This window comes from Osmerus mordax, chromosome 24 (genome assembly GCF_038355195.1).
Source record: "Osmerus mordax isolate fOsmMor3 chromosome 24, fOsmMor3.pri, whole genome shotgun sequence".
Lineage (NCBI taxonomy): Eukaryota > Metazoa > Chordata > Actinopteri > Osmeriformes > Osmeridae > Osmerus > Osmerus mordax.
In genome coordinates this window covers 5,369,706-5,392,260 of record NC_090073.1, presented here as the reverse complement: position 1 = coordinate 5,392,260, position 22,555 = coordinate 5,369,706, and the positions used below count along the sequence as shown (strand labels likewise).

At 49.7% G+C, this 22,555-nt stretch overlaps 2 protein-coding genes across 2 annotated transcripts; both read right to left on the bottom strand.

The window, feature by feature from the left end:
* Positions 1-1,337: 1,337 nt before the first annotated feature.
* On the bottom strand, positions 1,338-7,864 carry si:dkeyp-117b11.1 (SH2 domain-containing protein 6). Its single transcript, XM_067228474.1, has 19 exons — positions 7,752-7,864; positions 6,077-6,102; positions 5,795-5,823; positions 5,536-5,573; positions 5,343-5,439; positions 5,123-5,193; positions 4,935-4,989; positions 4,556-4,687; positions 4,377-4,405; positions 4,200-4,236; positions 4,033-4,105; positions 3,913-3,937; positions 3,747-3,777; positions 2,917-3,016; positions 2,760-2,797; positions 2,611-2,654; positions 2,447-2,515; positions 2,092-2,250; positions 1,338-1,487 (listed from the first exon to the last, which is right to left on the bottom strand). Exons 1-19 carry the CDS (start codon positions 7,752-7,754, stop codon positions 1,338-1,340), a joined length of 1,206 nt encoding a protein of 401 aa, XP_067084575.1. The 5' UTR covers positions 7,755-7,864.
* Positions 7,865-8,864: 1,000 nt separating this feature from the next.
* On the bottom strand, positions 8,865-21,284 carry plat (plasminogen activator, tissue). The gene is made up of 15 exons (XM_067228136.1): positions 21,181-21,284; positions 16,675-16,758; positions 16,157-16,199; positions 15,781-15,915; positions 15,255-15,365; positions 13,833-14,007; positions 13,575-13,666; positions 13,132-13,306; positions 12,897-12,982; positions 12,029-12,094; positions 11,513-11,717; positions 11,222-11,364; positions 10,860-11,000; positions 9,978-10,126; positions 8,865-9,779 (listed from the first exon to the last, which is right to left on the bottom strand). The coding sequence occupies exons 2-15, from the start codon at positions 16,735-16,737 to the stop codon at positions 9,618-9,620; spliced, it is 1,746 nt and encodes a 581-aa protein (XP_067084237.1). The 5' UTR covers positions 16,738-16,758; positions 21,181-21,284; the 3' UTR covers positions 8,865-9,617.
* Between the last annotated feature and the right edge of the window lie 1,271 nt (positions 21,285-22,555).

Here is a 22,555-nt window from a genome sequence, read left to right as displayed (position 1 = left end):
GATGTGCAGTGCAGCAGTAGGGCACTACAGGCTGGCGTTGATATCACTCGAATTCACTGACTGCTCCCATTCAGTGCACCGTTTGCAACACTCCTTGGTCAGATATCCCCTCCGCTGAGAAAAGTAGTCCATAACTATTAGCTATTTAGCTCTTTTGGAAAACAATACTTTAAAAAAAACTGAGCAACGTCTTACATTTATGTCAAACGGTTAACCGTTTTACTTTAACACTCCTGTAACCAGCCGGTATAGTTTTCAAGTAAATATAATGCAGAAGGGGAAAAAATCGGATGTGCTTCTTGTACCCCTCCGCAGCCCCCTCCCCCTTCATTTGTACCAACTTCGAAGTAAGAGCACGTGACCAGCGCCCCCTCAGTCTGGGATTTCTGCAAACTCAAGTGCTGATGATCAATGACAGGAAGGGATGTTACCACATCCCTAACCGGGGATGTGTCAATTGTTGTGAAACATTTATGTGTGGATTGTAACATCATCACAATTATAACCAATTACTGACACATGTCATAGTTGATATCAACGTGTTTCATGTAGTTTAATGAATTAGAGGGGGAAAAATTAATGATAACCACTTAGTCCATAGTACAGTATCAGCCTTGTCCTGTAAAACAGTGCTGATCAGACAGCTGATGGATTCTGTCTCTCTGCGACGTCCTCAGTGACTCAGCCAAGTTCTCCTGCCTCACGCCAAGTCTGCAAGTTACATCTGGGACCGTAGGCTACTGGGCGAGGCGGGTGAATCATATCAGGTGTTAAAGTGTGTACCAAATAACCTTTGTGAAAGCTCACACGAAGAGTGATACTCTGTCGATTCAAGATGAACATGAAACTTGAACACACTGGTGAACCACTCAGAAGGAAAGTCTGACGTCATAGTTTGAAGGCCTAGTAGATGGAACAGCAAAACAATGCTTATTCACAGAACTAGTTAACCACCCCCCGTCACCGTAACAGAACACAAACACAGCATAGTGACAAGAAAAAGGATCAACATAAACATGTTCACACGTGCATACTAACCCGCTCCGACAGCAAAGAACTATGTCTCCACATGTTTTTCGTATAACAATAAAATCATTATAATCATGAAAAATGAAGCGGAAATGAACAGAACTGAAACAACAAAAGTGAGACACAGGTTGACTGTGGATTAAGGGAGTGCGTCTGTGTCGTACAGAACGCAGAGCGTCGTGTGTCATACAGTCGTTTGGGCTTTACACTGTTTGCCCGTGGCTTGAGGCGAACTCCTCTTAGCACACGTAGGAAGTGGGGTGGAGCGGGGTGTGAATCTACGCAGTGGTTTTGTGGGTACTGCGGTTCTAGCGGCGGGCAGAGTGGGTGAGGTACGTGGTGTGCTTGCGGGCAGAGTGGGTGAGGTACGTGGTGTGCTTGGCCTGACTCTTGCTGTCTATCAGGAGCAGCTGGTTATTCTTATGGTAAGATATGATGTCCTGGAGGCTAGAGAAGAACTGTGAGTGAGAGAGAGAGAGAAGGGGAGAGAGAGAGAGAGAGAGAGAGAGAGAGAGAGAGAGAGAGAGAGAGAGAGAGAGAGAGAGAGAGAGAGAGAGAGAGAGAAGGGAGAGAGAGAGAGAGAGAGAGAGAGAGAGAGAGAGAGAGAGAGAGAGAGAGAGAGAGAGAGAGAGAGAGAGAGAGAGGGGGGGGGAGTATGTTAAGAAACATGGAGAAAGGGGGAGGTATTGTTATAATCGTTACTTGAGTGTACACTTTTTTTCTATGAATCACTGTAACTTATCTATGACAGTGGCCTTCAACCCTGGTCCTCATGAATGGGTTGTTATCAGGCTTTTGCAGGGCTTGAGTGACCCACTCATTTGAATCAGGTGTGTTGGAGCAGGGAAACATCTCCAACACGCAGGACAGAGGGCCCTGAGGACCAGGGTCGAAGACCACGGATCTGTGAAATCCCTCCCTCTCTCACCTCTTCTTAGTTTTTCTTCTTCTCCTCCTCCTCCTTCCTCACCTCCAACGCGCCCCTCCCCCCCCCTCGACCTCCACACCCTCTCAAGCCCACCCCGCCCCTCCCTGTATCCCTCCACCCATCTAGCCCCTCACCTCTTCGTTCTTCTTGCCCTCCTTCCCCAGAGCGTAAACGCGGGTCTCCTCCAGGTAGCGTACAGGGATGTTGTAGACCTTTCCCTTGTAGAGCACAGCCAGGGTGTAGGGCTGGCCGGAGCTCTGGGCTTTACTGTGGCGGACCAGGAACGCCCCGTCCTGGGAGGAGAGAGAGAGAGGGTGTGTGTGTGTGTGTGTGTATGGGGTGGGGTTCCTTAAGTATTTCACAGCAAGCAAACACGCAAGACAATTCTCCTTCCTCCTGTGTGTGTATCTGTGTGTGTGTGTGTGTGTGTGTGTGAGAGAGAGAGAGAGTGAGATAGCGTGTGTGTGTGTGGTCTTGGGAAAAGCCCACCTTGTTGATTCTCAGTAAACGGTCTTCAGCAGTCTTTCTGTCGCAGTCCCCAGCAAACCAATCCATGTCCTGGAACACATCACCATGGTTACCACTTTGAGAACACCACAACACAAAGAATTCCTTGCAAATACAGCTGACGGTGATTAGAGAGAGACCCTGACCTCCCTCCCAGTAGTCATGCCGGCCTTCAGACCCGTCGGAGAACCTTGACAGAGAGACACAACAGTTCAACAACTGGAACTCCCACAGCGCAACACTAAGGACTCCCAATGATGTAATTTCCCCCCGCCTCACCAGGAACAGGACTCACCTGCTGAGAAGGTGTCCTTGGTGGGAGGAGGGGGGGGGCTGGAACAGAGAGGTTTGATATTGGTTAGGGGAATCCAGCCTTACCCTCGCCTAACTGGGTTAACCATGGTGCTCCAGTCTGGATGCAACCCTGTTTACATGGAAGAGGCTTTTCCTACCTGGGCTTGGGCTCCTTGAGGCCAGCCAGGAAGGGGGACTTGGAGCTCAGGTTTAGGGGAGGCAGTTTGCCTGGGAATGTGGAGCGTCTGACATCCAGGCCTGTGACTGGGCGGAGGAGGAGGAACAGGAGGAGGAAGATGAGAAGTGGAAGGAGGTGGAGAAGGAAAAGGAGGAGGAACAAGTTGAAGGGAGGAGAAGGAACAAGCAGAGAATCACAAGGGAGGAGGACGGAGGAGGAGGACTCGAGGACCCTGAGGTGAGCGAGGAAGATTGTGGCTGACTCCTCCCACCCTGGACACTCCCTGTTTCAGTCACTCCCCTCCGGCAGAAGGCTGCGGTCCATCAGGACCAATACCTCACGCCACAAAAACAGTTTCTTCCCTTCCGCTGTTGGCCTCTTCAACAAGGCCAAGGGACCACACTGACTCTAATGACTTCCTGCTTAAAACACACTGCTGTTTGCACTGCATTACAAAATTGTATCTTGTACATTTGTATTTTTTGTAATATTTGTATTTGTTTTTTTTTTATATTGTAATTTACGGCAACTTATATTTTATTTTATTGTATATTTAATTTAATTCTAATCCCACTTAGTCCTGCTAGTTTATGTACCCTTAGTATAGATAGTCCACATATTTAAATTTTAGGTCCCTATGTTTATTGTATGCACCTTCCTGCCAAAGCAAATTCCTTGTCTGTGCAAACTTTCATGGCGAATAAATCCCATTCTGATTCTGAGGAGAGGGATGAAAGAGGAGAAACTGGTAGAGGAGGAAAATGTGGAGGAAGAGAAGGGAGGTGAAGGACGGTGGAGTGGACTTCTTACCTGGTCTTTCTGCAGACATCAAGAGGGCACTCTGCAACACAGCACAAAATGATTTCAGATTTGTTGATTGTGTGTGTGTGTGTTTGTGTGTGTGTGTGTACATGCATTGGAGCATCTTAGAGGTGTGTGTGTGTATGTGTGTGTGTGTGCGTGCGTGTAGACTCACAGACTTGGCTCTGGGGACGGGAGGCCTACAGATCAACACAGAAGAAAACGACTGGTGAACTGTTACCCTAGCAACACATCTTACACATGGTGGAGGTGTGTGTGTGTGTGGGGGGCTTACTTGGGTACCGGGGGAGGGTCGGAAAGTGGCTTGGAGGGGAATCGCATGGGACCTCGAACAGGGGGGGGGCATGCTGTAGATGAAGAAAAAACATAACCACCATCATCATCATCATCATCACAAGCAAGATCCCACCTGAAAGCCCAGTGTGTTTCAACAGTACTGACCCTCTGCGGGCTCCAGATATACGTCATCACTGTCTTCCTGAAACCCACAAACACACACGCGCGCGCACACACACACACACACACACACACACACACACACACACACACACTGGCATCAGTACCACTGGCTCCTCTGACAGCAGCTGTGCTTCACGGGTCACGTCCGGCGCGGCTCACCTGCTCCTCGTTAGGATCCAGGTACACGTCTAGACAGGAAGTGAGAGACAGGAAGTGTGACTTCAAGTGCTACTGAGGTCTGGGTTGCGCAGCCTGTCGGCTGTGCTATACCTCTAGTGGGGAGCTCGTCGGAGGTGCTAAAGAGGGGGACTTTCACACGGGGCGGCGTCGGTATTTACCTTCCTCGTATTGAGACGGGGGGGCGGGCATGGGCGCGGGGATGGGGGCGGGGACCGTGCGCATTGGCGGTGCAGCAGGCTTCTTGGGAGCGGGCTTCTTCCCTGGTTTAGCATTCCGGTGTACCTCTGGGGCTGAAGGGTGGAGGAGAGAGGGGAGACAGGGAGGGCAGATGAGAGACGGGGGGAGACGAGATGACAGAGGAAAGGGACGCGTTGGACGAGAGAGGGATGGGAGACATTGAGGGAGAGAGAGAGAGAGAGGTGGAGAGAGACAGAGAGAGCTAGAGAGAGGCAAAGAGGTAGAGAGAAAGAGGTAGAAAGAGAGAGGCAGAGAGAGAGAGGAAGAGAGAGAGAGACAGGAAGAAGAGTCTCATCTCACGTTTGGAGCAGTTGGGGTCGATGTAGAACTCCTCTGAGTCCTGCTGCTGCTGCTTCTGGGAGAAAGGAGAGAGACGCTTAGTGGACGTTAGACACTGGAGATATCAGCAGAAGAGAGACTGACATGCAGGCAGGCAGAGAGACACACAGAAAGATGGACAGGCAGACGGATGACATTCCAGCTATTACCATCGGCGCTATCTTCATTGGCCTAGGAGGCGGAGCATGCCTTTGGGAGATCGTGGGATTGGACGTCAGCCCTGCGAAACACCAAGAGTGAGCCAATAAGAGGAGACTCCAGCAGAGGACCCGGAAGAGACAGAGTGGCGTGCGCTTGTGTCTCGTCCATACACATGTTCTGTGACGGGGTCTCATGGTGTGAGCAGGGGAGGCTCAGAAGAGGTGTTACCTAGATAAACGTTCTCCTCCACCGGCCTGGGAGGAACCTTAACGGTCGGACTCTCACATTTGGGGGGTGCTTCATATGTGTCCACGTCTTCCTCATCCTTACACACACACACACATAGACATACATACACCTGATGAGTTCTCAGAAGAGCTCACTCTCATGTAATGTGAATGTACTAACCTTTCCTACTTACAAACTCATCATCTGGCCAGCCATAACCTGCATTCTCTTCTGAACGAGAGAAAGAGAAGGAGAGAGTGGGAAATTGAGAGAAGGGAGAGGGGGTGAAGGGGGAGAGAAGGGGGAGAAAGGGAAGTGAGAGAGAGAGAGAGAGAGAGAGAGAGAGAGAGCGAGAGAGAGAAGGGGGGGTTGAGAGAGTGAGAATAGAACAGATTAGCGTAGAGCTGGGTAATTGAGGAACAACGTGCAAAGCCAGGAGGTTTAAAGCTCACCTATTCTTTTAGGTGGAGCTGGAGGTCCACTGTGAGAAAGAGAGAGGCAGAGAGGGGTGGGGGTGATGGGGGTGGGGGGGGGAGTGGATAAATAAGAGATAGAGAAATGTCAGCTGAGTCATTGTGTATTCACCCTTCATTACTCAAGGCGAGAAGAAGGGACCAGGTGAAACTCACAGAACTTCTGTTGTTTGACTTAATAGAGGTATGTAAGATAAGATAAGATATACCTTTATTCGTCCCACAATGGGGAAATTCGGGAAGTAACCATTGTGTACTTACAGATTCTTTAGTTTTTCAAAGAAGCTCTGAAAAAACACATACACAGTTCACATTACATGCTGCTCAATGAACCAACTGCCACACCAAAATGATCCTCGTCCAGAGACTGGTCAAAATTGTTTATTTGTGTCACTCTTGTGGTGCAGTATCATATAAGGCCAGCAGTGGGCTGTGTTGGAGTGCCCTACACACCACTCATCACATTTTTAGAACCCTTCAACGCTTTTGTTTCTGCTCCTTCTGGCACCAAAAATTAAGATTTGGGCCTGAAAGGGGTTTTATACTGAACAGTTCCTTCAGATGGTTTTATTTCATCATGTACATTAAATGTTTTTTTAAATTATTTTATTGTATATATTCTACTCTATTCTACAATACTATAATCCGTTCTGGTTTGTTCCATCGTAGAGGCAGTGGCGTGACGGGGCTCGGCCCATTAGATCCCAGAGATAAACAAACTAGGTATCAAACCAGGAAGTGAATCCTCGGCTCCACAGGTCCTATTCTTAGCAGGCAGAGAGGAAGAGAGGATGTAAATGAGAGAGGGTGGGAGGGAGGGGGGTGGAGAGAGATGTAGAGGTTGGGACAGAGCACAGCTGCATCTGGTTCCTCTCTCACGCTCTCTCCTTCACACAGACACACACATAAAGGCACACACACTTGCGAGCAGGCAAATTCACAGACAAACACACACAGCACAGTGGACAGGTATTCACTCATCTAGTTAATGATTAGATGAGAGCTGCGAGAGAGAGACCCAGAGAGAGAGAGAGAGAGAGAGAGAGAGAGAGAGAGAGAGAGAGAGAGAGACAGAGAGACAGAGAGACAGAGAGAGTCACCAAGAAGTAGAGAGACAGACAGAGAGAGACATCTCCAAATCTCTACACTTACTGACATAACTGACAAAGCAGACCGCCTTGAGTGTTAAACAACAGAATGCCTAAAAGCAGCTGTGTTCAAATATCTTCCTCTTTCACGAAAATGAGTGTGTTCTCCAGGGGGATCTGGTTACCTAAGCTGCAGTTAGGAGCACACAGACAAGTGTTCAGCCTCACATGTTTGCAGCTAAATCCTGAAGCCTTTATACTGGGGCAGGTGCCCTATAGTAAAAAGGGTCTAATGACACGCCTGCATGACAACAGAATTAATATACATTTAGTAGACGCTCTTCTCCAGAGCGATTTACAGTAAGTACAGGGACATTCTCCCAGAGGCAAGTAAGGTGAAGTGCCTTGCCCAAGGACACAACGTCATTAGGCACGGCTGGGAATCGAACCAACAACCTTCTGATTAATAGCCCGACTCCCTAACCGCTCAGCCATCTGACCCTGACCCAGCTGATATAGTCTGGAAAAGACAGTGTGGGCCTAAGTAAACAGTTACAGTTGTCGAGGATGGGTCTTAGGCTACGACAACCTATCAGATACTGCATGATGGGAAGTACAAAGTTTTATCATTCTAATCTACTGATGTCTCGTTGGTTTATAACGAGACGGAATAAAGTAGCCTGGCCTATGTCGCCACTACCAGATTAAAATATCTAGTTATTTAACTCAACTAATACAGGTTACTTCCCTTTAGGATCCGTGAAACGTTTGGAACTTCTTTCACATTTCCCTGATGTGCGCAGCAAACAGGTAGAATAGGTGAGATCGTTTTTAGAAATGTACCTTACCATAATTGCGATGCTTCCTTAACTCATCTCATGAAGATCTTCTTTTGTTCCTGGTCCCAAATGCTAAAAGACATCCAACAGACAGGGACACAGTGGCCTTAACTACACTGGGCAGTTATCAGATAACAGCCACTAAAGATCCACGCTCTCTCCCCTGCTCGTCCCCTGACGATTTGCATACCGTCAGACTTGCACTTACTTTGCTGGCTAGGCAGGATAGCGCCCTTATATATGTAGCCTCTGAGTCACGCAATCGTCTTTAACATTCTTATATTTAGTATAATAAGTAAACACATTTATTTCAAACCATTGTTTATTAAAAATGTGGTATGTGTTCAGTGGAAGACGTTATAATAAAGTACAAAATTAATTACAAACATTCGAGCTATTTCAAAACCTCCGTAGACTGCTATACAATAAAGTCGCTATAAGACTGCAGAAATACATGAATTACATAAATATTAACTTAACACAACAAATAAAACACAAAACAAAGTCCTATGAGTATGTCAATGAGAGGTCACGTGATATAATCACTCAAAGACAAACAGGCAAGAGAAAAAGTTATTTTTCCGGAGTGTAGTCTTCTAAGTGCTTAGCAATCAACGACCGATTGTTTTATTGCGACAAACACGCCCCCGTCGTTTTTCATATAAAAACAATATAAAAAGTGTTCCTTGTTATTTTTTACATGTTTTGCCGGGCTCAACCCAAACACGCTATGAAGTACAGCTTGTAAGGTCACTAGCCAGATTTCAAAGCCCCTCCTTCCATGTCTCTCTCTCTCTCTCTCTCTCTCTCTCTCTCTCTCTCTCTCTCTCTCTCTCTCTCTCTCTCTCTCTCTCTCTCTCTCTCTCTCTCTCTCTCTCTTCCCTAATCCCTATGTGATTTGAAAGAAAGCTTTGATAGGCCGATAGCTTTGACTGACGCCACAGGGTCATTTCCACCTGCAGGAGAGGAGGACTGGTCGAGCGGTGTAGGGAGGGAAGCCTCGGACTGTTGTTGACTCTGATCCAGCAGAGGGTCAGGGAAGTTAGTGTTCTGGTTCTGGTACCACTGTGTCCTGGTTCTGGTAAACGCACGCTCTAGTACTAGTTCTAGTACCACTGGTTTCCAAAATACACAGTGCCAAAGAGAGCCTCCTAGTATTTCCCTTGTCTTGAAAGACAACGTTTAATGTATTGACGATTGATGCAGAGCGGCTTCAACTGTACGTGTGGAGAGGAATACTCGTATCCTGCTCTAAAGGACCTATCCTCTGAAGACATCTACAGACTGACAGAATACAGGGATGTCACTGTGGCCGAAACATCACAGAAGGACACCTTTCTGTGCAGAAGGCCCTTTGAGGTGGTCCTGGTTGGGGTCAGGGTGTCGAGAGCCGAGCGTGCAGGACTCAGGTGCTCTTCAGCACCACAGGTTACTGAGGCGCTGAGAAAACGTCTACGCAGGACAACCCCCGACGAAGGGGTGTGGAGGCGGTTCGGGTTGTGCCTCTGTCACTTCAAACTCTCAGTCCGTCCTTGTGTTAGCTTGGGCATGTCTGCGGTTTGTGCATCTATGTGTGGGTCTGTGTGTGTGTGTTTGTGCATCTATGTGTTGGTCTGTGTGTGTTTGTGCATTTATGTGTTGGTCTGTGTGTGTGTGTTTGTGCATCTATGTGTTGGTCTGTGTGTGTGTGTTTGTGCATCTATGTGTGTCTGTGTGTTTGTGCATCGATGTGTGTCTGTGTGTTTGTGCATCTATGTGTGTCTGTGTGTTTGTGCATCTATGTGTTGGTCTGTGTGTGTGTTTGTGCATCTGTGTGTTGGTCTGTGTGTGTGTTTGTGCATCAATGTGTTGGTCTGTGTGTGTTGTGTGCGCTCCTCAGTTGGCCTGCATTTTGCTCTTGATCCAGTCCGTGTAGCGTGTGACACGCGTGTAGACACCGGGGACGTCCCTCTTCCCACATCCGTCCCCCCAGCTGATCAGCCCCATCAGGGTCATCCTGCCGTCCTTAGGACACACCAGGGGGCCACCAGAGTCACCCTGAAGGAGGGGGGGGGGGGGGAGAGGGTAAATCAGTTGTTCCCACATTGACCCTCTGCAAGAGAACCCTAGATAATCTGTCATTTTCAGCATGTCTGGCAGCCTTATGAATGAATTCCTTCCCATTCATTCTCAGTCCCCCCAGTGTGACGTATTGTATTAGCGGGTTAGCCCGCTGAGCTAAAGCCCCCCGCTCACCTTGCAGGCATCATCCAGGCCGCGGGTGTCCCCGGCACACAGCATGTTGGCGGTGACCGGTCGCCCTGACAACACGCCGGGCACGCAGCGATCCTGGGGCCACAGGCGCACGCGGCCTCTCTTCACCCGCTCCGAGTACTCTGCATCGACTGAGGAAGAGAAGAAGAGAGAAGAAGAGAGGGAGAGAAGAAGAGAGGAGGACAGCATGAGGACGAGTCCATGGAGGCGAGGACTGGAGCATTATGGGATGGGAGGGACATATTGGGGGTAAAGAGAGGCATCGTTGTGATGATGCAACCTATAGCCTAGAGAAAGGGAGAGAGAGAGAGAAAAAGAGAGGAAAGAGAGAGAGAGGAAAGAGGGTAGAGAAAGCGGGAAGATTAAGAAAGACGAGAGAGAGAGAGACTGCGGGAGAGAGAGAGAGACAGCGGGAGAGAGAGAAAGAGACAGCGGGAGATAGAGAGAGAGACAGCGGGAGAGAGAGAGAGACAGCAGGAGAGAGAGAGAGACAGCGGGAGAGAGAGAGAGACAGCGGGATAAAGAGAGAGAGACAGCGGGAGAGAGAGACAGCGGGATAAAGAGAGAGAGACAGCGGGAGAGAGAGACAGCGGGAGAGAGAGACAGCGGGATAGAGAGAGAGAGACAGCAGGAGAAAGAGACAGCGGGATAGAGAGAGAGAGACAGCGGGAGAGAGAGAGAGAGACAGCGGGAGAGAGAGACAGCGGGATAGAGAGAGAGAGACAGCGGGAGAGAGAGACAGCGGGAGAGAGAGAGACAGCGGGAGAGAGAGACAGCGGGAGAGAGAGAGAGACAGCGGGGGAGAGAGAGACAGCGGGATAGAGAGACAGCGGGAGAGAGAGACAGCGGGATAGAGAGACTTACACTCCTGCTTCCTCCCGTAGCCTGAGATCTCACACTCGGTCCAGTCGGGCAGAGCCAGGTTGGGGTCGGGCAGGCAGGCAGGCGTGACCTCAGGGGACGTCACCGCACACAGACCGATGTCACTCTTCAGCTTCATCAGGACTGAGAGACGGAGAGAGAGGGGGCAGGGGAGAGAGGGAGGGGAAAATACAGGGAAGGGGGACGAACGAGGAGAGAGGAAGAGAAAGGCAGAGAGGGAGGGATGATTTTGAGAAAGTATTAGGATTATTTTGTTCATAAAACACACACAGTCTGATTGTATTTGTGTTTAAATAATAAAGTAATGATTTTCTTGGCTGAAAGAGAAAGAAAAAAAGGCTAACCGATGTCATGGTCGAAGTTTTCATTTTCACTAACGTAGTTTTCGTGAATCCAGTACTTCTCCACCTCAAAGATCTGCTCACTGCTCGAGTTCTGCTTCCGGAACGTTCTACCCAGAACCACCTGTAAGTTCTCTGCTTTGAACCTGGAAGATACATCATGTCACATTACTTTCCGTGGCGTGTGTGTATGTGTGTGTCTGTGTGCATGTCCTATGTGTGTGTGTCTGTGTGCATGTCATGTGTGTGTGTGTGGATGTCATGTGTGTGTGTCTTGTGTGTAGTCAGACTCACCTCTCATCAAAGCAGTGAGCGGCAGACAGCACCCAGCAGCTGTCTATGAGGACTGCCCCGCACAGGAAGTGTTGTATGTTTCTTCGGGGGCGGTACACGTTAATGACAGCCTGCCACGGCTGCTCTGTGATGTCACTCTCCTGGCCGCCATGGATACGGAACGCCGGCATGTTTAACGAGTTGTCTATCCGCTGGCCACAGGTCGCTTCAGGGGAGGGAAAGAAGGAGAGAGAGGAGAAGAGAGGGAAAGAGGGGGGAAGGGGGAGATAGAGGGAGGGGGGAAGAGAGGGAGGAGCACAGGGGGAGAGAGAGAGATGGAGGGAGGGAAGTAGAGAAAGAGGGAGGTGAGGAAGGAGGAGAAGAGAGCGTGAGACAGAATACAAACGAAAGTCAACAACGGACGCAGTATTACGGGATGTCTGACATGGTGAGGGTTCTGGATCGAGACATGACAGAACACGAGGAGGTGCTGGAACAAGAGAGCGATGATGAAGAGGAGGCGTGTGGATGTGGTACCTTTGTGATTGTTGTTGGTGGTGGGGGCTCTAGGACCCAGCGTCGTGATGCGGCCGGGTCTGCCGGCTAGACACAGGAACGAAAGACACAGCCTTTATCAGAGAGAGCGACACCACATCGACCTCACGCTACCTCAGACTGCCATGCTACATCGACCTCACGCTACCTCTGACTGCCATGCTACATCGACCTCACACTACCTCTGACTGCCATGCTACATCGACCTCATGCTACCTCAGACTGCCATGCTACATCGACCTCACGCTACCTCAGACTGCAATTGCTACATCGACCTCACACTACCTCAGACTGCCATGCTACATCGACCTCACGCTACCTCAGACTGCCATGCTACATCGACCTCACACTACCTCAGACTGCCATGCTACATCGACCTCACGCTACCTCTGACTGCCATGCTACATCGAACTCACGCTACCTCTGACTGCCATGCTACATCGACCTCACGCTACCTCAGACTGCCATGCTACATCAACCTCACACTACCTCAGACTGCCATGCTACATCGACCTCACGCTACCTCAGACTGCCATGCTACATCGACCTCACACTACCTCAGACTGCGATACTATATCTCAGACTGCAAAGAGTCCATGTGTCTCTGTCTCCTGGTTACATGGAATACACACTGTGCTCAGAACGATGACAATAGCGCTGTCATTCGCTCTCGAGATTTGACTCATTCAAATGACGATGGGGGCACATAGGGCGTCACCTGCCATCGCCAGCCATGTGAAGATGAGGAAGTAGATAAGGCCCGAGCAGGAACCAGAATAGAGAGTGAAGTAACCGTATTCCTGTAACCATGGCAGGGGAGGGGGAGGAGGGGAAGGGGGTTGTAACTCACAGCATTTGGTGATGTCACACACTTCCCAGGTGAGCTGCATGTTTTCGTAAACGTGACACCATGGGGCCCTCTCTCCGTCAGGGTTCCTGGGGGGGGGGGGGGGGGGTCATCAGAGGGGATCAGGAAAGAGGGCGAGTATGTCTTTGTGTGTGTCTTTGTGTGTCTTTGTGTGTGGAGCGAGGGTGTAATATATTGTGTGTGCATTGTGTGTTGCATCGTGTGTGTGCGTGTGTACCTGCAGAAGTTGTGACTGCCCAGGCCCAACGTCCTGGCATCTGACCTCCATGCAGTGTAGATCTTGCGGGACACGATAGGGGAGTCCCAGGACAAGCACCGAGACCCCCCCTTAGTGACAGCTGTGGTCCCCCTGTAGGACTGTCCAGACCCCAGCACACACTCCAGGTTAGGAACTGGAGACAGAGACAGAGAGACAGAGAGACAGAGAGAGAGAGAGAGAGAGAGAGAGAGAGACAGAGAGAGAGAGAGAGAGAGAGTGAGAGAGAGAGAGAGAGAGAGAGAGAGAGAGAGAGAGAGAGAGAGAGAGAGAGAGAGAGAGAGTGAGAGAGAGAGAGAGAGAGAACTTTATTTTCAGTCCCAAGTCTTACAAGATAAAAACCTATTTTCTAATACTGAGAAGCCAGGTGGCTCCTAGTGAACCGGAGTGTTGGCCGTGGTTACCTGCTGGACACTTGGGCAGAGAGCACAACTCCCAGGACACCTCAACCCCTCTGTAGACATAACACCAAGGGCTGCTGTCACTGTCTGGGTTCCTGGAGAGGGGAGGGTGGGGAGGAGAAGAGAGGGGAGGGTGGGGAGGAGAAGAGAGGGGATGGTGAGAGAGGTGAGGGACGAGCTTAAAGTCACATCAGGACTACAGTTACGCCCAATACTAAACACACTGCGCACGGAAGGTCAACTTCAGCCTGGGTATATTACCTGCAGAAGTTGTGGTTCCCCAGACCCAGGCTGTCAGCGTCGGGCCTCCTGGCGGTGAATTTCTTCCCCCTCAGAGAGGTGGAGTTCCAATTGATACACTCCGAGCCGCTGCGACTTATCCTCCAGGTACCACGGTAACCCCCACCCTGGCCCACCACACACTTCTCACTGGTGCCTACGGAAGCAGTGGGGGGGGGGGCAGGGAGAGAGAGAGAGAGAGAGAGGAGAGGAGGAGAGAAAGAAAGACAAGAGGGGAAGGGAGAAAGAGAGGGAAGACACGGAGAGAAAGAGAGGAGAGTTCGGTTCAAATGATAAGTCGATATTGATATCAACACAGTCCAGTATGTGTGTATGTTTGTACATATTGCGTTGTGCGCTGCGCGAGTGAAATGTCCATTCGCGCCGTTACGCATATGACCTTTGGAAAGTGGCATCAGATCAAGTGAATGACGGTCGCTATGGCAGCCGCCATGTGTATCTGAGGTTACCATGGCTGACGCCCTTCCTCCAATCTCTAACGCCCTCCAGCTGTGCGGCCCTACGTCCTGGTGACTAAGAGCTCCACAGCTAACACGACTGCGTTTGATGGTACCGCATGTACGCAATCATCCATATGTGTCAGGGTGTTTAGGATTGTTTAGGAGAGAGTACAAGCGTTGGAGCAATTGAGGGAGGGAGAGAAAGCAAGAGGGAGAGAGAGAGAGAGTCGCCAAGAAGGAGAGAGACAGACAGAGAGAGAGAAGTATCCAAATCAAAACAAGAGAAAAAGAGTTTAGCGAGAGAGAGAGAGAGAGAGAGAGAGAGAGAGAGAGAGAGAGAGAGAGAGAGAGAGAGAGAGAGAGAGAGAGAGCAAGCGAGAGTGAGAGATGTGGTTTTGATTATGATAATCATAGCTGCCGTCACATGATAGGGCTGGCCTCTTGGCAGTGAAGCCAGTCCATAGTGAGCGTGAGTGTTCTGGGGATGAGCCGATGTTCGTGTCGAGGTCAAAAGTTTCACACCCTGACGTAGCAGTGTTGGCTGAACAGTGACAGGGTTGGATGTAGCAGGGTTGGATGAACAGTACCAGGGTTGGATGTAGCAGGGTTGGATGAACAGTAACAGGGTTGGACGTAGCAGGGTTGGATGAACAGTGACAGGGTTGGATGTAGCAGGGTTGGATGAACAGTACCAGGGTTGGATGTAGCAGGGTTGGATGAACAGTAACAGGGTTGGACGTAGCAGGGTTGGATGAACAGTGACAGGGTTGGACGTAGCAGGGTTGGATGAACAGTAACAGGGTTGGACGTAGCAGGGTTGGATGAACAGTGACAGGGTTGGACGTAGCAGGGTTGGATGAACAGTAACAGGGTTGGACGTAGCAGGGTTGGATGAACAGTGACAGGGTTGGATGTAGCAGGGTTGGATGGAGAAGGGTCTTACCGATCTCACACTGGGAGCCCATGAAGCCTGGAGGACACTGGCACAGGTAGTCTGAGGAGTACACCGCCTCCTTACAGGTACCTCCGTTATAGCAGCGAGACACATAGCAACCTGGGGGAGGGGGGAGAGAGAGGGAAAGAGAGAGAGAGAGAGAGAGAGAGAGAGAGAGAGAGAGAGAGAGAGAGACAGAGAGAGAGAGGGAGATGTTGAAATGATTAAACATTATGGGGGTGTCCTAGAGATTCAGTGGTAGTAACCATCCCCAAAACTAGGGCAGGCGATACCAGACCAGGGCAGATTAGACCAGACCAGACTGAACTCTGTCCATCACAATGAAACAGGTAGTGAGGAGAGGTGGAGGAGGGGAGGAGTGGAGACAAGGGTGAGGGTTTGGGAAAGGGAAAACAAAGAGGCCGACACGGCAGCCATTCCATTAAGCGTGTGAGTGTGTGAGTGTGTGTCTGTGATTGATGTGTGTGTGTGAGGGCGAGGGGGTGTGTGCGTATATACGTGTGTGTCCACTCACTGATGACGGGCACAAAGTGACAGCGCTCTCGTCCTCGTGTGGAACAACGACAATACTCGGCACGCTGTCCGCTCCACCTCATCCACGACTCGCCGTAGTTACGGACCGCTGCCGTCTCCCCATCCACACACCTCGCTAAGAGGATGCACACGCACGCACGCACACGGAGGGGGAGACAGAAACAACATGAAGACGAGGACACACACACACGTTCAAATGGAGAAACATACGAACACGCGTCGTCACTAGGGATCGAACAACAATGATTGATGACAACAAGAGAGGGGGGGTGGGGGGGAGTGGAGAGGGAAATGGGTTTGTGAGGGGGAGTGACACGTAACGGCACACAGGAGACAGGGAAACCGTGCGGTCTCACCTCTGTAATATCGAGTCCCCCTCTTGCTGCGTCTGAGCTCAACCTGCCACATGGAGAGGGAGGAGAGGAGGAGAGCCGAGGAGGAGAGATGAGGAGAGGAGGAGAGATGAGAAGAGGAGGATATGTCAGGGAACAGGACCACCTCACTAAGGTACATTTAGTCATTTAGCAGACGCTCTTATCCAGAGCGATTTACAGTAAGTACAGGGACATTCCCCAGAGGCAAGTAGGGTGAAGTGCCTTGCCCAAGGACACAACGTCAGTTTGCATGACCGGGAATCGAACTGGCAACCTTCGGATTACTAGCCCGATTCCCTCACCGCTCAGCCAACAGACTCCCCAGGTAACACACACTCACAGTAGCTGGAAGTGGAGTTGCATGGAAGAGTTTCCAGTTTTTACCGAACACAGACAGACAGACAGGAAGCAGGATGGAGGTACTGTGCTGTTACTGCAGTAGCGGTCTGTGAGAGTAACGCTGAGCATTACTTGTGGTGTGAGGCGGCTGCAGTACCTACCTCGTCCGTTAGGGCGCAGCAGAGAGCTGACAGGAAGATGAAGAGTCCCAATGTTCGGTACATGGCTGGAGATGCGCAGACTTCCTGTAACACATGAAGAAGAGTCTGTTGACATACAGGTCGTGGATTAAGAATTCACTCATCAGATCAAGCTAATGGTGACGGTGCCTAACACACTGCAGACTACAATCACGTGTCATTCAGCAGACGTTCTTATCCACAGCAACACAACATGGGGGATTAGAACCTGCGTCCTCTTGGGCCGCAGTCAAAAGCTCTACCACTAAGCTATGCGTCACATATATACAGCTTTGCCTATTAAGAACCCACTGGAGTGTGAGGAAGGCTAACCAGGAAATGAACAATGGTCTCCCATGTCAACACAGACCAGCTCTGTGTTATTCACGCTTGGCTTGGCTTTCCAACACGACAGAGGGCGACTCCCTTCCTTCAACCCTCTCCCCTGCCTCCCATGCCTTCCCTCCACCTAGCCAGGGAGGAAGACGGTGAGGCACTGGGAGCATGTGTTTGGGAAATGGGAGGTCACTTTCAAGTCCCTTTGAGTTGTGGCGATTTCCTGTTGGCATACAGGAAGTTGTAGCCGCGTTTTTTGTTATTATCAGATAAGGGTCTGCCGAGTCGTGTTGATGTTGGCGGGCGGCTTGTGTTGACGCGGTAACAGTCCAGCTGTGTTCCTTGTGTAACTGAGACTCTCCTCTCGTCTCCTCTGAGAAGCCTTCGTCCGTCTACTTGATAAGAGACGAAAGGAGAAAATGCCATTCTTGCCTCATCCATCGCAAAGCTTCGGTTTGAAAACGACACTGATCCTGGTTTGATATTCTGTCTGTACTCTGTCATGGGTAGCAGGGGTGTGTCCTCCTGCGCCCCCCCCCCCCTCCTCCACTTCTTTTATCTGTGTGGTCATCTTATTTCTCATCCTATCTTGGCTGTTTACCCCCCCCCCCCCCCCCCCCCATCCTGAGGTAAACAGGATGATGGCCCTCAACATCCAACCTCCCTCCCTGAGTCCAATCAGGACACAGCTGACGACCACACAATGCGGAGACACACACGCACACACTCTCTAGGAACACACACAACACACACACACACAAATGCACACTCTGGACACGAGTGAAAAGGGGACCGTTTGGTGGCGGGAGCCTTGGTGGACGTTCCACCGCTCTGTGTTGTTGCAGCTCCCACCTCCAGATGACGTTCCACTGAAGAAGGAGCTGAGCAGATGTCGGAAGACCAGAATGACTCATGACAATTAAAAGAGAGAGAGAGAGAGAGAGAGAGAGAGAGAGAGAGAGAGAGAGAGAGAGAGAGAGAGAGAGAGAGAGAGAGAGAGAGAATGGAGGGGGAAATGAGAAAAGTGTAGGGAAAAACGCCGCGTGGCTTACTGTCTACAAGTTTGGGTTCTGACCCCCTGCCCACCAAACACACACACACACACACACACACATACGTCCAAACCACCCAGGGCAGAGGCAGAGCAGAGCTCCAGGGTGCTTCGCCGTGTCCTGTGAGTAAGACTGAGTCAGCCTGGGAAACCAACCACGGGTGAGAGTGCGGTAGGAGGGAAGACGGATGAGAAATAAACACAGAAAGAGAAAGAGAGAAAGAGAAAAAGAGAAAGGTTTCAGAGACAATGTAAGTGATTCTGGGAGTGCATGCACACGCGCGCACACTGACACACAGCCACACACACCCACGGCACAACGCCCACGCACAGACACACGCCCACGCACACAGCCGTCGGCAGTTGAGTGACTCAATGCGTGTGTGTGACTGGACCTGCAGACAACAGCACTAGTGTTAGGGATATCTGAATGAGGTAAAACTGCTTCGCTGGCAACCGCACAAAGACACACAAGCACACGCTCAGCATTACACACAACACACACACACACACACACACACACACACAACCACACACACATGCACACACCAACAGGAATGTAGAGCTAATAATCTCACAAGACACAAAGAACTGTTCATGGTTCCTGGAACAAAGACTTTCTACTTGCTTTGACAGACTAGTACTAGTTTTTGCATTGTTCTACTTTATGCTCTCTGTCTGGCTTTCTCTGTTTCCTTTGAGAAGCCCCCCCTCACCCCTGCCCCCCCGCCCCCCATTCCCCTCGCCCCCTGTCAGACCACTACATATGTTTCCTGATAAACCAGCTAGTCAGTGTGAGTTCTACAGTGTGTCCTCCATGTTTCTCTCTCTCTCACACACACACAAACTCCAGGGTCTGTCAAACAGCTGGTCTCAGGCACCAACTGTTCTCCATGCATTGTAAACACATGCACAGTCACCCACGCAAACATGCTGACCAACTGTAAAACAGTCAAAAAGCTTATCAGATGTAAGTACAGTTCTTGAAAAAAGCCTGTCTTTAAGTTTTCCAGTAAAGATGAGAGTGAAACTAATGTCCAATCTTAGGATTAGCATGGCACTTGTCTGTTCCACCCTGCTAATTAGTGGTTTGGTCTTGGCTGTGTGGACTTGAAACACTCGAGACTAAACCTTCCCACAAGCCTCTCTGGGTCTCAGTTCTGAGAGCTATAGCAGTTTTCTCCTGCTAGACTATGAGTCAGAATCGACCTTGTATGGCTAGTTGACATTCACATGACACCCCCTTGAATAAAGACACATACATTCAGTCTCTCACTGACCCAACAACCCAGTCTGTGGTGGGAAGATGGGTAGAGCCCCCACCGATGACGAAGCTTTCTGTCCCGCTCTCTACCACAGCCACCACAGAAGAACAAAATATGTCCCGCTCTCTATGACAGCTACCACAGAAGAAGAAAATATTTGTCCCGCTCTCTACCACAACCACCACAGAAGAAGAAAATCTTGGTCCCCGCTCTCTATCACAGCCACCAACGACAAGCCAAGAATTGGGATCAGCATGACATGCCGTAGAACCACAGGATCTGGGATGGGATCTAGGTCAATTTCTTTTTTTCATTTAGCAGACACATCTTCTCCTTCAGTGGTGTGTTGATGAACTCCATTGGTGGGACTGAATACTGCCACTCCCCCCATCGCATGCATGCACACATATACACACACAAACACTCTCTCACACATACACATATATATACACACACACGCACACACAAACACACGCACTCACATTCATATAGTACACGCACGCAATCTCACACACACACTAACACACACTTCTACACACACATACACAAGTTTTCTCTCTCTCACACACACACACACAGATTGGTCTGGCTCCACAGCCTTCCCAGAAAACAGAGAGGGTCTGTGGCCCCAAGCCTCGCTCTCTGACCTGCAGCTGCAGAGAGGCTCCAAACAGAAGGAGAGGGGGGGGGGGGGGGGGGGGAGAGTCGAAATCAACAACGAAGAGATGAAAGAGGAGGAGAGAAAGGGAGAGAGCGCACAGAAGAGAGAGCGTAAAGCAGATACCTTGCGGAGAGAGGTGAAAGGAAGGCAGGCGATGAGAGAGCAGAGCCCCACAGGTCAGCAGCGACGTGGTGAGTAGTCAGGGCTTTGATTGGAGAACGGTTGAGTCATCCAATATCATAGGACTACACAGGAGAAGGACTGGAAGACAGATTAAGGCTGGCATAGCAGTGCTGGGCTGGCAGTGTGTTACAACAGTGTCACAACAGCAGTACAACAGTGCTAGAGCAGCGTTAAAGCAGTGTTGTAGGAGGGTTACAGCACAGTTTAAACAGTGTTGCAGTAGTGTTATTTAAGTTAGGACCAGACAAGCCAGGAGTCATACTGCTGGGTACTAAAGCACTGAAGGGGCCCCTGAACTAGCAAACAATGACAGCTCTACGCTACCCCTGACTGACCACAAACGCTCACACACACACACACAGACAATGGATACAGATAATGAACTCAGTGACCCATTCCACACCCTCAGCAACATGATATTGCCATTTTCTGAAGACAAACACAGACCCCCCCCCCCCCCCCCCCCCCCCCCCGTACATTAATATCTGTGACTAAAAAGTTATCTAAGAACACTGGCTACTTAAAATTCCTGACTGACTGTTGCGAAGACTCCGAATGTGATCTCATTCCAGACTGAATATTAGCTAGATAATATAGGACTGCTGGACCGTGACACAGTGGTAGAGAATGTTAGAATGAAGGATTGTGCAGAGAAGGGAGGGAAAGATAAGTAGACGACTGAAAGAGTGAGTAAGATGTAAGCTACTTGGTGAATTCCTCCTGCTTCTTCCACCTGGGGTATCACGTCTCTCCCACATAAAGACCTTACTGTAGCCTACCGTAGATCGTCTCGCGCCTAGTCAGAAGGCTGTGCATGTACAGATTTTTGCAGTATTAAAGACATTCTTTTACACAACTACACACCTGATGCGTATTGAAAGCTATAACCTACAGCAGCTATACCTCAATATTTTTTGGGGGAAAAAACACTTCGATATTGCAGTGTAGCCTATACGGCAACGAAACCCCCCGTTTAAAATTCCGCGTCTTACCAAGTATTGTGTGTGCACCGGCTTGCTTCTTCTCCGTATCTCACACGTTAGAAAGCGTCCTTGGTGTTCTTGGAGTATAATGTTCTCGATGCCAGCCTTCTCGTCGTTTTTATCCAGTGTGTGAGGAAGAGGGAGGGCGTTTGGCAATGAGCAATAGGAGACGGGAGGGCTCACAGGATGATGATGCTGCGTGGGCGGTTTCGGGACTGTCCCTACTCCTGCTGGCAGGTATCCGGACAAAATTGTCCAATGTTATTTTGAGTTCATTTTGAGGTTTCCAGATAATTTGGGGGTTACCAGATAATTTTGAGGTTCATGCATTAGTCGCTATAATTTAAGACACGTTGACGTGATATTGAATGATCCGAGTTTGTACTGAATCACAAAAGACTACCCTAGCTATGTTTTTGGGCTTGATGTGTCGACACCTTTTCACATGCAGCATCAGTACATTGTGTATAACCGCAAAATGTCTATAACAAGTGGTTGCTTAACTGGTAGGACTGTTATAGTGTCCCACAGAACCGCAAAGCTAGGGATGTTTCATAATGTAAAACTGATTAGGCAAGTTACCAAACAACACTTTGACATCCGACTTCCGCTTCAATATACATCCTATAGGCCTAAAGCGGAGGACAGCAGAGACTTGATGAAGTGGTTGGCTCCAGGGTCGATCCTATAGGACTTTAGAACCCTTCTACCAAACCCTTCCCTTTCCTCAGGAAGTCTAGTTAGCCAGTAGAATGGCACCAGGTTCTATTAGAACGCTAAGCCATTCTAATTCAACTGTTGGGTTGTAATTCAGTGGTTTGGGAGGGTGGGGGACCATGTTGACGGCTGACGCCTCGACTCGTCAACGCCAGCTGTGTTGCATTAGTGAGGAGTCCAAGTTTGGATGAGGATATGCTCAAATACACACACAGTTCACCACTCCTGTTGTCGTAGCGGACTGGAAAATGATGATGAAAACGAGAAAGCGTGTGCAAGAGGGAGAGGGTAGCATTGTTAGAAGGGCATTGCTAGAAGTCTTAAACATTGGACTTAAACTATGTGGTATGGGGCCCTTTGGTGTCGAGGAAAAATGGAGTTCTGCTCTTGTCACTGTTAATTTGGGACCAGAGAAAATGAAAACTGCACCATATTAGTCAAGCGTAAACAGGAAGTCCTACTACAAACATTCACTCTCGAGAAGCTAAGTGGCTTGTCACAAACCACGCTCACGTCAAGGAACACGCAAAACACGTTGTCAACATGGCATTTCCCTCAGCAATAAACAGAGTATACTAGCATCATAGAATGAAGGGTTTTCCATTCAGAGGAAATCGTTTGGGTCACATTTGATCTCCCGACACTCCTAATATGTGACTAAATCAAA